Source organism: Crocodylus siamensis, chromosome 15 (assembly GCF_052110815.1).
Source record: "Crocodylus siamensis isolate JL-2025a chromosome 15, ASM5211081v1, whole genome shotgun sequence".
In the NCBI taxonomy this organism is placed as follows: Eukaryota; Metazoa; Chordata; order Crocodylia; family Crocodylidae; genus Crocodylus; species Crocodylus siamensis.
Genome location: NC_143409.1, coordinates 17,155,672 through 17,169,655, shown reverse-complemented (window position 1 = coordinate 17,169,655; position 13,984 = coordinate 17,155,672). Strand labels below are relative to the sequence as shown.

The following is a 13,984-nucleotide window of genomic DNA, read 5'->3' as shown; positions in this document are numbered from 1 at the left end:
CTACTTTAGTAGGAGTATGAATGCAGGTGAGAGTTCTTGGTGGACGTATATGTAGGAATAAGATACTCTCAGTGATTTCTTGAAAAATACAAATATTATTTACAGAAAAGAGTTAATCAGATTTTAATTTTAAATACAATTTGTTCAAGTAAAGTGTGTCTCTTGTCTTTCTGATTGAACATATGCATATTCAGTTTTCCCCCAATTTTGCAGACTGGCAATAATTGTTATTTTTTGCTTTTTCTGTATTACATTTAATCAGTTATGAGCCATGAATATGTTTAAAATAAATGCAATGAATGTGTTAGGCAGGAGAGTACTTGCATTTTCTAGAGAGATGTAGTTAGCTATGTTAGCCTGAAGTTAGAAGGCAGAGCCGGCTGGGACCTTAGAGGCTAACTCATTCAGAGAGACATGAACTTTTGTAGGCTGCAGCCTGTTTTGCCAATTGCTGTGACAGAATTAGCTGTAGCCTACAATTTTTGCTTCTCTGAATGAGTTGGCCTCTAAGGTACCTCTCTGCCCTGTCATCTGCCTATTTTCATTGCCTGTCAGTTAATAAGTAGTATAGTCTTTCTGATGGCAAACAAAATGAGATAATAATCATTAAACTTGTGGTATTCAATGAGGTTTAAAATAAACCTCAAGTTTTAAACAACACTTACAGTATATTAGTCTCTTTGGATATCTGTTATAGCAAATGTTCACTTGGTCTGATTTTTATAACATTAAATGTACAGCTAATTTTTACATGCTTTTCTTTTCCTGATTGTAGGTGTTACACTAAAAATATATGTAATGTTAATAGTGATAGATCAACATGCTTCACGGAACATTTAAGTTATAGTTGCATAATCTTTTCAGGTTTTTCTTTTGGGCTTTGATAATAGCTTTGCTACACTGAGAGTATGTTGCAGTTTAAAGTAGTACAATAAAGTGTGAAATTATTATAACTATTTAACCAATTTCAAAATGCTTTGTGCCTTTTAAACAAGTGTTATAACATTTCTATTTTTATGCTGAAATAATAAAACAATTTGTAGCTTAAGTGGTTTTAATATTAACACAATTTGAGGAGGAGCATATTAAAACAAAAAAGCAAAGATCAAGTTTCAGGGAGAGAACTTTGGGTTTAACATAATGATATAGAATTAATGTTATGAGTACTTGCACATAATCTGCTCAGCTAGGAGTTGCTAGCTGTAATTATCTGATGCTTTCTCTTCATCTCAGTTTGCTTGATATTTATAACTAACTATAAGTAGGGACCTACTCAAATTGTGATTTTTTTTTTGTGGGAAATCCAAAAGTCAGGTGATCTCCATGAAATCAATGGGGGGTGGGGAAGAAAAACCCAAACTTACTAACAATAAAATGCTAGCTCCCCAGTGGGAACCAGCAGTCCTGGCTGCACAACCTGCTAGGGGGAGGAGGACTGCCGGCACGAAGGTGAGCAGGCAGGATGGCTGCTGCCTCCTGCCCCTTGCTGCTGATTTGGCTAAGAGGGCTGCCTGTCATGACCCTGCCCCCTGACCCTGGGCTGTGCCCTCCAGCCCAGCCCCTGGAGCAGGGCTGCGGGTGGAAGAGTCCAGGGCCTGGGCAGGTGCTGTGGAGGGCCTCTGGGCTGGAGGCTCGTGGCCAATTCAGCCCTGAGTTCTGCCTGTGGTGGCTGTTCCTCGGGTCTGGGGAGCTCCTGCAGCTGGGCCCCCATGGCTAGGCCGTTGGACGCTCCACTTGCATTGTGCCTGGCATACAGGGAGGCCGAGCCAGGAGCCCCCCAGAACCTGGCGTCCTGTCTTGGCCAGGTGGTGTCCCCTAGTGCAGTGGTCTCCAAACTTTTTTGATCGTGCACCCCTATCAGTAAAAAAATTTTGAGCACCCACCGCCAATATATGTATATTTATATAAATATAAATAGAAGTTCTACTATTTTCTTCCTACACCCCAATGGATCATCTTGCCCACCCCCTGGGGTGCACGCACCCCACTTTGGAGACCACTGCCCTAGTGGGCAGGGTGCTGTGGACCATCCCTGTGGAGCTGCACGGGCTGGGACAGGCTTCATCTCAGGTACTACTGAGTGCCCCTGCCTGCTGGCCACAACCCAAGTCTGTGGAACCACAGCGCAGCCCCTGCTTCCCACCTGGTACCCACTCTCCTCTGGCTGCCACCTTAGAATCATAGAATGATGGGAAGTTAGGGTGGGAAGGGATCTCAGGAGGTCATCTAGTCCAACCCCCAGCTCAAAGCAGGACCGTCCCCAACTAGGTCATCCCAGCCAAAGCTTTGTCTACCCAGGTTTTGAAAACCTTCAAGGATGGAGCTTCCACCACCTCTCTGGGTAACATGTTCCAGTGTTTTACTACCTTGCTAGTGAGAAAATTCTTTCTCATATCTATCCTAAACTTTCCTTGCTGCAGCTTGAGACCATTGCTCCTTGTTCTGTCATCTGCCACCGCTGAGAACAGTCCAGCTCCATCCTCTTTGGAACCCCCTTCAGGTAGCTGAAGGCTGCTATTATGTGTCTTTTTCTCCAGACTAAATAGGCCTAGTTCCCTCAGTCTTTCCTCAAAAGTCATGTACCCCAGACCCCTCACCATTTTAATTGCCCTACACTGAACTCTCTCCAATTTGTCTCTGTCCTTTCTGTAAAGGGGGCCCAAAACTGAACACAGTACTGATGTGGCCAAACCAGGAATAATCACATTCCTCGACCTACTGGCGGCACACTTTCCAGTACAGCCCAGTATGCCATTAGCTTTCTTCACAACAGAGGCACACTGCTGACTCGTATTCAGTTTATTGTCCACTGTAACCCCCCCGGTCCTTTTCTGCAGAGCTGTTGCCCAGCCAGTCAGCTCCCAGTCGGTACCGCTGCATGGGATTGTTCCATCTTAAGTGCAGGATTTGCAGTTGTCCTTGTTGAACATCATGAGATTCCTTTTGATCCCATCCTCCAGTTTGTCTAGATCACTCTGAATCCTAGCCCTACACTCCCCCAGGTTGGCGTCATCTGTGAGTTAGCTGAAGGTACACTCTATGCCATCTTCCAGGTCATTGATGAAGACATTGAACAAAGCTGGCCCCAAGACGAACCCCTGGGGCACTCCACTTGATACCGGCTGCCAAGTAGACATGAGCCACTGATTACTATTTTTGGAGACTGATGCTCCAGCCAGTTTTCTATCCACCTTACAGTCCACTCGTGAAGCCCATATTTCCTTAGCTTGCCTGGGAGAATGTTGTGAGACTATCAAAAGCCTTGCTAAAATCAAGGTATACCACATCTGGTCTCCCCACATTCACAGAGCCAGTCATCTCATCATAGAAGGCAGTCAGGTTGTTCAGACATGACTTGCCCTTGGTGAATCCATGCTGACTGTTCCTAATCACCTTTTTCTCCTCCAAGTGCTTAGAAATGGATTCCTTGGAAATCTGTTCCATTATTTTTCCAAGGACTGAAGTGAGACTAACTGGTTTGTAGTTCCCTGGATCTTCCTTTTTCCCGTGCTTCAATATGGGCACTGTGGTTTGCCCTTTCCTAATCATCCAGGATCTCTCCTGATAACCATGAGTTTTCGAAGGTGACTGTGAGGGGCTCTGCAATCGCATCAACCAACTCCCTCAGCACCCTAAGGTGCATCCCACCTGGGCCCATGGCCTTGTAGATGCCTAGATTTTCTAAATAGTCCCTAATCTGTTCTTTTACCACTAAGGGATGCTCACCTCCTCCCCAAATTGCGCTGTGTGGTGCAGTAGTTTGGGAGCTGCCCTTGCCTGTGAAGAGTGAGTCAAAAAGGGTATTGAATATTTAGCCTTTTCTGCATCCTCTATCACAAAGTTTCCCCCTCCATTCAGTTAAGGGACTCACACTTCCCCTGATCCTCCTCTTGTTACCAACATGCTAGTAGAAACCCTTCTTGTTGCTATTCACATCCCTTACTAGCTGCAACTGCAATTGAATTTTGGCTTTCCTGACTTCATCCCTGCACGCCTGAGTAATGCTCTTACACTCATCCCTAGTTATTTGTCCATGTTTTCACTTATAAGCTTCCTTTTTGTGATTTAGTTTACTGAAGAGTTCCCTGCTAAGCCAAGCTCATCTTCTGTCATACTTGGTAGTCTTCCCATGCATTGGGATGGTTTGTTCCTCCACTCTCAGACTTATTTCAAGTACAGCCAGCTCTCCTGTATTCCTCCCCCTCAGTCTGGCTTCCCAGAAGATCCTGCCCATGAGTTCCCTGAGTTGAAATCTGCTTTTCTTAAGCCCAGGGTCCTTACACTTCTGCTGTCATCTTTCCTTTCCTCAGGATCCTAAACTTGACCATCTCATGGTCACTGTGCCCCAGGTTGCCATCCACTACTACATTCCCCACCAATTCTTCTGTTTGTGAGCAGCAAGTCAAGAAGAGCATGATCCTTAGTTGGCCACTCCAGCACTTGCACCAGGAAGTTGTCCTCAGCACTCTCCAAAAAACTTCCTAGATTGCCTATGCGCTGCTGTATTGCCCTCCCAGCAGAAGTTAGGGTGATTGAAGTCTTCCATGAGAGCCAGGGCCTTCTACTAGCTGTTTGAAGTCTCATCCACCACTTCTTCCTGGTCTGGTGATCTATAACAGACACCCACTATGACATCACCCTTGTTACTCTCCCCTCAGACCCCCTGTGCCAAGAAACTCTCACCAGGCCTGTCACCACCTTCATACTGGAGCTCTGAGCAATCATACTGGTTTTTTTTACATGAAGTGCAACTCTTCCTCCTCTTCTTCCCTTCCTGTGCTTCCTGAACAGTTTGTATTGGAGGTGCACCGATACATCGGTCTCGTATCAGATCAGGACCGATATAAGGAAAACTGACATTATCATCAATCAACCTTTTTTGGCTGGTAGTGTCACTAATAAATGCCCCCGTGTATGCGCATAGCTGCAGCGCAGCATGCAGGCAGCCAGGATCACAGCCCAGCAGTGTCTTGCTGGTAAGTTGGTTGTGAGGAAATGAGCTTGGTGGGGGGGCAGATTGAGGCCCCAGCATTGAGGGAGGGAGTAGAGCAAGGGGTATGCTATGATTTTTCTTTGTGCATTTGAAAGATGAATATTTAGCCTTTTCTGTCTTCCAAAAAACAAACAAACCAGTTAGGTAAAAACAATACTTTTCTGATAAAGGTGAGGTGATGTTGGTAGCCTTGTTTGTCAAATTCATTGTCTGTCACTTTTGTTGAACCGTTAGTTTCTTTGAAGGCAGCTTGAATGCTAATATTCCAGAAAATGTGATGGAAGAATATATACAAAGGACTAGATGACAAGTATATAAAAAACCCCTTAATCTGGAGGTGATTAATGATGCTCTGATAAGGTAGCAGAAAATGGGGCTGATTTTGTCCTTTATTTATATTTTGAATCTACTGTGTTCTTGATATTTGGGTGTACAGGTCATTGGATATAGAGTTGGCACAAGACTGAAATGTAAATAAGATGCCAGGCTGTGATTTAGCCTCACATGAGTAAAGGGTTAGGAACCTGGCTTAGGCTTGTTTGTGTGTTTTAATATATTGGTGGGCTAAAGAGAATTGATAAGCTTTCTGATTACGATATGACAAAACAGTACTGATGAAAGATGACATTTTAAAATTGTAATAAATTTGTTTGCATTAAGCAGTAAATCTCTGTGTTTAAGATTTCCCCAAAGATTAATTGGATCATTTTCTGTTTAGGTTACTTAAAGCTCTGATTTGCTTCTTCAGTGTTCTGGCTTGAAATTATTTTTGTATTGTATTAGTCTCGGCATATAGAACAGCATCTCAGCAAAGAGGCAGGTGGGACTTATTTTGGAATCTCTTTGTTTGACATGCTCTCAATCTTTTTTCTTTTTGGGATTTACTACAGAACGAGTAAAATAATTTGTATTACACTGCTCTCTACAGTATAATACAGATTGCTGACTTTGAGAAGTTTTGGTGTCTCTTGTTAGGTTAGTGAAGTCCTGACCAGGAGCCTATGTGTATTAGATCCCAGAGTGCTATAAATAGCATATATACTTGTATTTTTCTGCATGTAAAACTTGTATTTTTATTTCATTTTGTTTTTAGTTGGATTAACATAGGGCATGGACGGATGTATAGCAATTGTATTAGTATTAAAGGATACCAGGATACGCAACTATGGTACAACTGTTAAGTTTGCATGGTTCTGTAGCAGAAACAAGTGTAGCAAACCACTCCATTACCTGTATTGCTACAGGATCATGAAGATGTAGCAGTTACAGCCTAACAGATGAAGCATAGTTTTGAGCAGCAGTTAAATCTCCCTTTCAAATAAGCTAAAATGTAAGTTTTTCCCACACCATAATTTGTCCAAGGGACCATTTCTCTCCCCCTTCCCCTTTTTTTTTCCTCCTTTTCAGTTGTTGGCATGCTCAAGTTTGGAGACAGCAGAGGCAAATATTGCATATATTCCCTTTAATGGGAAAAGGAGCATTTATTATCTTAATTAATCTCAGGAGGATGTGTTCAGGCTGCCAGTAGGACTATCTAATGAAATGTAGGTCAGTGAAGCATTTGCTCAATCAGGGCAGGTCCAGATGGTTTTTATGGTACTGTTTCTAAGAATATTCCATGTTTTCATGGCAGAGTGGGTAAAATCATTAGATGGCACCAGCCTGATCCATCGCTGATCTGCTGTAGTCATAAGCTCCAGGTATTGAAAGGATACAGTAAATATGTATGTAGCAGCCTTGACACTGCAAATCATGAGGGCTTTTTTTCTATTCCCCTCCTTCTCCCCTGCACTTCCAGAGCCTTGGATTAACTTCTGAAAAACACCCTTAAGTTCTTTCAGAGTCATAGCTTATAGTTTACTAACTTCTGAGAGGTATTGAGGTTCCCTGTTAGCTATGTGATGTCTTGAGCCCAAGCTTCTGTGGCCTTCAAGGACAGATGATCAGATCCCAGAGTGCTATAAATAGTATTGCCTCAACAGCACGCATGTGTGTGTGTGTGTGTGTGTGTGTGTGTGTGTGTGTGTACACACTTGGGTTTTTCTATGTATAAAAATGCTATAGAGCATATACAGGTGTTGGATATCCATATTTGGATATACAGTGAGATGCAAAGCGTTTACCTCTGAACAGCATTTAAATCAACCCAGGATGTAGAGGGTTGTAACAGGGCAGTCTGGCCCTTTTAAGAGGGAGTATGCAGCCCTGTTGAGGAAGCCTGGCTGTGGATGTTAGGTAATGAGGGAATATCCTATTATCAGTTTAAAACCCTGGGGGAAACAGCAAACTGTGTAAAGCAAGCTGGGTGGCAAGCATCCATAGTGTGGAGCCGGCGGCAGCCATGGCAGGGCCTGTATGGCACTGTCTGTGGAGCCCAGGGCAGTTGTCTTGATTCGCTCCACCCCCCCACCCCCTCCAGGGATGGCCCTGGCCACCACCCAGTGCCCTGCAGTGCCACTGCTCTGCCTCTGGTCCTGTGTGCCACCCCTCTGCGTCTTCCCCCCTCCCCCCACTCCCTGCATCCGACCTTGTGCTCCCCCTCCCCCCGCTGCTCCCGGTGCAGCCCCCCACCTTCTGCCACTCCAGCCAACGCCACTGCCGGCTCCCAGGAGCAGGGAGGAGGAGAGTTTGCATATGGTGGTGGTTGCCAACACCCAGTGCCTCACACTGCCACCAGTCTGTGTCTGGCTGCATTCAACATCGCCTCCCTCCCTGCCTCCCCTTCCTCTCTCCTCCCTCCTTGCTTTCCACTCTTTGCTGGCTGTTATCAGGGCTGGGCAGCAGTGACAGCGTGTGGGGGGCACAGCAGCAGTAGGGGGGTGCTGGCATCAACCCCCCCATTCCCTGTTCTGCTTCCCTCTCTCCTTTCTTTCCTCCCCTCTTCCTTGCTGCCCCCTCCCCGCCATGGGGAAGGGCAGGGACAGAGCGCCACTACCCACCATCCTGTGCCTCCATGTGCCATGAGCGAGGGGGGATCCTTGCCCTGCTGTCCCCGCTGTCAGCTCCTCACACCACTGCCACATCCAAGGGGTGGTCTGGGTCCCCCTGGCCCTACTCCTTGGAGATGGTGGCGGCATGGGGTGCTGGTGGTGTGGCGCTGGCCTCACCCCCCCCCCCGCTCCATCCCCTCTGTCATGGCGGTGCTCCGCTGCACCAGTCCGTCCCCTACATCCCCCTCTGGGGATGGAGCGCCACCGTGATGGCAGGGATGAACCTGGCCAGTGCTGCCAGTGCCTCCAAGGAGCAGGGCTGGGTGTGGGGGCAAGCCATGCCTTGGATGCGGCAGTGAGGCTGGAGCAAGGGGGTGGGGAGGAGTGAGTTCAGCACGGTGCCGCCAGCACCTTGTGCTACCGCCACCTCCAAGGAGCAGGGTCGATGGGGGAGGGGGCGAGGCCTGCACTTCGTAGTTTTGACTAAAAAACCTAATTAAAAACATAATTTGGACAGGAAGAAATTTAGATTCTTGTCTTAATATGAAGAACCTAAAATGTGTTTATGATTCTGTCTTATGTTGTAATAGCATCATAATAGCGTCTGAAGTCTGTTTCTTCAAATCTGGTTCAAACTTTAATTGGCCTTTGTTAACTAAGATTTTATTAATACTGATTTAATTTTTGAGTTATAAAATGTTGTCATAGTTATAAGAACTAAACACCCCACATTTAAAGAGGAAATAACTAAGGGACAAAATATTTAAGATTGAAATGCAGGTAAGTGTAATGCTCTGTATATATTGTATACATATATATTTTGTATCAAAATGGATTTTGCTTTCTTTTAGCATTGAACCTTTTGCGAAATTGTATAGTCAAAAGATTGGAATCAAGCCTGCAGTACTTTTGAAGACCTTATGGGGAGATTATTATCTTAATACAAAGGCAAAGAAGATAATGAAAGGTGACCAGGTAATTTTGCTGAGATGCATAGATATATTGGGTTGAAGCTCTTGGTTGACCTTTTTCCTTTTATTGTAGTGGTGTTTAAAGTTCACTCTCAAATAACAGAAGGTACATACATGTCTTGATCTGCAGCCTGATATTTTCTAATTTTGGTTTCCATTTTAAGAAGATAATTTTCGTGCTATAATACCTTTTCAGTTCATATTATATAAATGAAAACAATAGCTTCCCATTCAATAGGGCAGTTTGTGGCATTTTCATGGGGCAAAGCTTCCGTAAGGCTTCAGTCTAGTCAACAAAGGTTTCCTTTGCCTAAAGAGACTACATGTAGCTTATCCACATTATAGCAGCTCTTACATTTGTATCTCGATGCCCAGTATAAGGAGCATTCCAGGAGCCAGGCATGGTGTACAGGGACATTGTATTGAGGGTGAGAGATGGGTGGGTGATGTAGTAGTTACAGGAAGGATCCTTTGCTAGGACTTTACACCTCCAGCTTTAGAGCCTTTGCCACAGAAGGTCGGCGTATATCTGTCCTCGTAAGTTGGATACACTGTGGGGACTGTGGCTGGGAATCTAGTTCTTTCATGAATCATGCACCCTTTCTCTCCTCTCCCCCATTTAATTATTAATATTTCCTTTTCTGAAACCTAGAAGGCAAAACCATATTAAAAAGTAGCTGAAGACAGGCTCAGGATTAGGCCAGTATCATTTGCCTAATATATAGGCAACCTGCATGCTCAGGGGCAACCAACATGGGTTCATCAGTGGCAGGTCTTGTCAGACCAACCTGGTGGCCTTTTACGATCAGGTCACCAAATCATTAGACGCAGGGGTTGCTGTGGATGTAGTCTTTTTGGACTTCCGGAAGGCTTTCGACACTGTCTCTCACCCTGTCCTCATCAAAAAGCTGAGAGACTGTGGTGTCGATGCCCACACGGTCAAATGGGTCGCCAACTGGTTGGAGGGCCGCACCCAGAGGGTGGTAGTGGATGGGTTCTTCTCGACCTGGAAGGATGTGGGCAGTGGGGTTCCGCAGGGCTCGGTCCTCGGGCCTGCACTGTTCAACATCTTCATCAGTGACTTGGATGAGGGGGTAGAAAGCACCCTGTTCAAGTTTGCTGATGACACTAAGATGTGGGGGGATGTGGGTGCACTAGAAGGGTGCAATAGGCTACAAGCTGACCTTGACAGGTTGCAACGGTGGGCGGATGAGAATAGGATGGGGTTTAACACTGATAAGTGCAAGGTGTTGCACATGGGGAGGAAGAACCGGCACCACACTTACAGGTTGGGGAACTCTCCTCTTGCCAGCACGGAGGCGGAAAAGGATCTTGGAGTCGTCATTGACTCCACGATGAACATGGGCCGGCAGTGTGGGGAGGCAGTCAAGAAGGCCAATCGTACCCTATCATGCATCCACAGATGCATCTCGAGCAGGTCCAGGGAGGTGATCCTCCCCCTCTATGCGGCACTGGTCAGGCCGCAGCTGGAGTACTGCGTCCAGTTCTGGGCGCCACACTTCAAGAGGGACGTGGACAATATGGAAAGAGTTCAGAGGAGGGCCACTCGTATGATCAGGGGTCAGCAGGGCAGGCCTTATGAGGATAGGCTACGGGACCTGAACCTGTTTAGCCTCCACAAGAGAAGGCTAAGGGGGGACCTTGTGGCCTGCTACAAACTGGTCAGGGGGGATCAGCAGGTATTGGGGGAGTCCCTGTTCCCCCGTGCACTGCCAGGAGTGACCAGGAATAACGGTCACAAACTGGCGGAGGGTAAGTTTAGATTAGATATTAGGAGGCGCTACTTCACAGTCAGGGTGGCTAGGGCCTGGAACCAGCTTCCAGGGGAAGTGGTGCAGGCTCCTAGCCTGGGGATTTTTAAAAGGAAGTTAGATGAGCACCTTGCCGGGGTCATCTGACCCCGGTGCTCTTTCCTGCTAAGGCAGGGGGTCGGACTAGATGATCTACCTAGGTCCCTTCCGACTCTAGCTACTATGAAACTATGAAACTATATGCACAGTCAGTATTTATCACCCTCCTTCATGTTAAAAATCGAGTGTTTGCTTCCAGTTGTTTGATGGCACATTGGTCCAGCAACTTGCCCCACCCAGATCTCATTATAATTGTTAAATTAGCTCACCTTCCACTCACATTGCCCAGCCAATAGCCTTGATCTAGTAGGACTTCTTAAAAATACTGCTTGTGAAGATTGGCACTTTAACACTATAATTTTATTCATTATCAACTATATAATGTTTATTTAAGCTCCTAAATATTGCCCTATGTTCTTCTAGTCAAAAGGAAAAAAACCTCTGTTTGTGCAATTAGTTCTGGACAATATATGGAGTCTATATGAAGCTGTTATGAAAAGGTAAGCAAAGTTCAGTGTATTCACTGAATCTTTTTCATGTACTATGTGCTCAGATGAAGATGCTTGCTTGCTGTGTTTTGACCAGTTTATTGCAAGTGCTGTAGGTGCTTGTTATAGGTCATATTGCCGTTCTTTTTTTTGTAGAGACAAAGATAAAATTGATAAAATAGTCACCTCCTTGGAACTGAAAATTGGAGCCCGTGAAGCACGTCATTTAGATCCAAGAGTTCACCTCAATGCTATTTGCAGTCAGTGGCTACCCATATCTGAGGCTGTCCTCTGTATCCTTAAGGATAAATATGCTTTGTACTTTACCAGCAGTTCTGAGATTTCAGAGCACTTTCTTATTTAATGTGATTTAATTATTTGTGTAAAAATTTCTTTTTTCCACAAATATACCAGGGGATTTATTTTCTCAATATTAATATTAAGTTACACCTGTAATTAATTTATTTCTGCCTGGTTGGTGTTCCTGCTTGCACACTTCCATTTAAAAAATAAAGAAATTTTATGAAGTGTTTTTAAGTCGTGTGGGTTTACAATATGTTTCAGTTATGTAGCTTTATTTGGTCCTTCACATATATATTTTAGAAGTCTTTTTCTGAAGGATGCCATGATCACCTTTTCATAATAGAGTTTGTCTGTGACTCACTTGTCCCTTAAACCTCAATAAAACTTTTGCTGATGCCTTGTGGGCGTATTCTCCTTAAGTATTCTGTCCTTCTGCATATGCCAAGAAGCTCTTAACTTTAGCTGGAGCTGCATAAAACCAGGGGATGGATTTGGATATTAGTAAATCAGCCGTTTCTGACCGCTGGTGTATGCAAGTAATACCATTCTTGAGAAATACAAAATGGGAAGCATTTACCATATATATTTTTTTTATTAATAAAGAATTCTGTAGCAGGCTTCCATGTATCCTTAACAATGTGTTTTAGCTATGGTGTGTAATAAACTTCCTAGTCCTCTTGATATTACTGCTGAGAGAGTGGAAAAATTGATGTGTGTTGGAGCTAGAACATTTGATTCCTTACCACCAGAAACGCAAGAGCTGAAAAATGGTGAGTAAATGTTTTTTATACCAATTTGAAGATGTCTTTATTTGTAAATTGCTCTCATATCAGTTTTGGGTCTTGAGAATCTGTTTAACGTCTGCTTTGCATTTGGCACTTAGTTTGCAGGTAGTGGTATAGTAAACCTTTGTTAATAATATCCCAGAATATTAGAGTCCTTTTTTATTGTTCAGGATGCTTCTGAAATCCTATGCATTGCATGGTATTTTTAAATGTCTCAAACCACAAATAAATGTAATGTCTGAGGGTATATCTAAGACAGTAGTTCTCAGCCTTTGGTATCTTACATACCCCCTGCCGTTCTACTTGACAAAAAGGAAACCGAAAGTCCCACCATGGCATTTCTGGTTTCGCCGCCATGAGCTGAGTCCCACTTTTTCCACCACGGCCCAGGGCAAAGCAGCATGTGCGGGGCCTCTCTCCCTATCCCCCAGCACACTGACACTGGGGAGTGAAAGCCCTGGTGCACTGGACTTGGCAGGAGGGGTAGCAGCCAGGATTTCTGGCCTGAGCAGGCAAAGACCAAATGCAGCACCCATGTACCCCCTGCCTGTGTCTCGTGTACCCCCAGGCGTATGCATACCATGGGTTGAGAAACACTGATTTAAGAGACTTTGAAGAGGCAGATGGGAAGTAAGCATTATCTATTGAAATGTAAAGTAGATTAGATTGGAAGATTGTATCAAGATGAATGTAAACATCCTCAATATGTTAACAGCCTCTAGAGACTGAAGCTTGGTCTAATGCCTGTTGTATTGACTACCTATGTTTAGCAAGGTGTAAGAAATAGTTTTTTTGTTTGAATTTGCTATACTGAATAATTTTTGTAGTGATAGCCATGGTAGTATGAAGTCAGGCAGAAGGCACAGTAGATTTTGCACCTTTATAGACTAACTTACACGTATGGCATAAGCTTTCATAAGTAGAGGGCTTGTTTCATCAGATGCTGTTAAGGGACTGTAGGAAGCAGAGCTACTAAATAGAAAGCGGTGATTAGTGTATAGAAGAAGGGGCACCGAGAAAGAGGTGAGGTAGGTAGGAGTGAGAAAAACAAAGCAGGACACGAGGGTTATAAAAACTAATCCAGGTAATGGGATAGGAATCTGACCTGGCCAGATAAAATTCCTAGGGGGACCGGGCAGCACTCTCTTCCTTCCTGTGGCCACCTGGAAACTACAAGAAAATACGCCAGGTAACAGCCTGGTGATTTCTGTAAGTAGAAACCTGGAAACCTGCCAGGAGTTATACGTAGGCAAGTTGCATCTTAAAAGAGTTGCTGTATTCAGTCTCTGTAAAGACTCAAGTTGCTTTTGTTAGCTAAAAGTGTATTCTGACTACCTCAGCCAACCCCAACCCTTCTGATCCATAAAGGTGTGGGGTTACATCCTGCATTGTTGGGCACCAAGAGGGGGAGAGGCCTTCTGCACCCTGCTTTGCCAGGGAAGTTTGTCTTTGTATTTTCCTTCGCTTTTTCCTGATGCTATATTGGGTGCTTCAGGCTGAAAGAAGCACCAAGAAATATTACTGTGGACAAAGCACCCCCTAGGTTTGCAGGGTCTGTGTGCTCTGGGCTGCACAGAGCCCTTTCAGAGACCAGTGCCTGGGTGGTGGCAGTGTTACCCCAGGCTTGCAGGGGTTCTCCGGGA

The 13,984-nt window shown here is 44.8% G+C and overlaps 1 protein-coding gene across 2 annotated transcripts in view; it reads left to right on the top strand.

The window, feature by feature from the left end:
• EFL1 (elongation factor like GTPase 1) overlaps positions 1–13,984 on the top strand; it is a 171,775-nt gene that overhangs the window by 10,979 nt on the left and 146,812 nt on the right. For both annotated transcript variants that reach the window (XM_090028279.1, XM_090028278.1), the window contains exons 8-11: positions 8,775–8,898; positions 11,189–11,265; positions 11,410–11,546; positions 12,204–12,326. In XM_090028279.1, the coding sequence (XP_089884405.1) occupies positions 8,775–8,898; positions 11,189–11,265; positions 11,410–11,546; positions 12,204–12,326 (461 nt within the window). The remainder of the gene's footprint in view (positions 1–8,774; positions 8,899–11,188; positions 11,266–11,409; positions 11,547–12,203; positions 12,327–13,984) is intronic.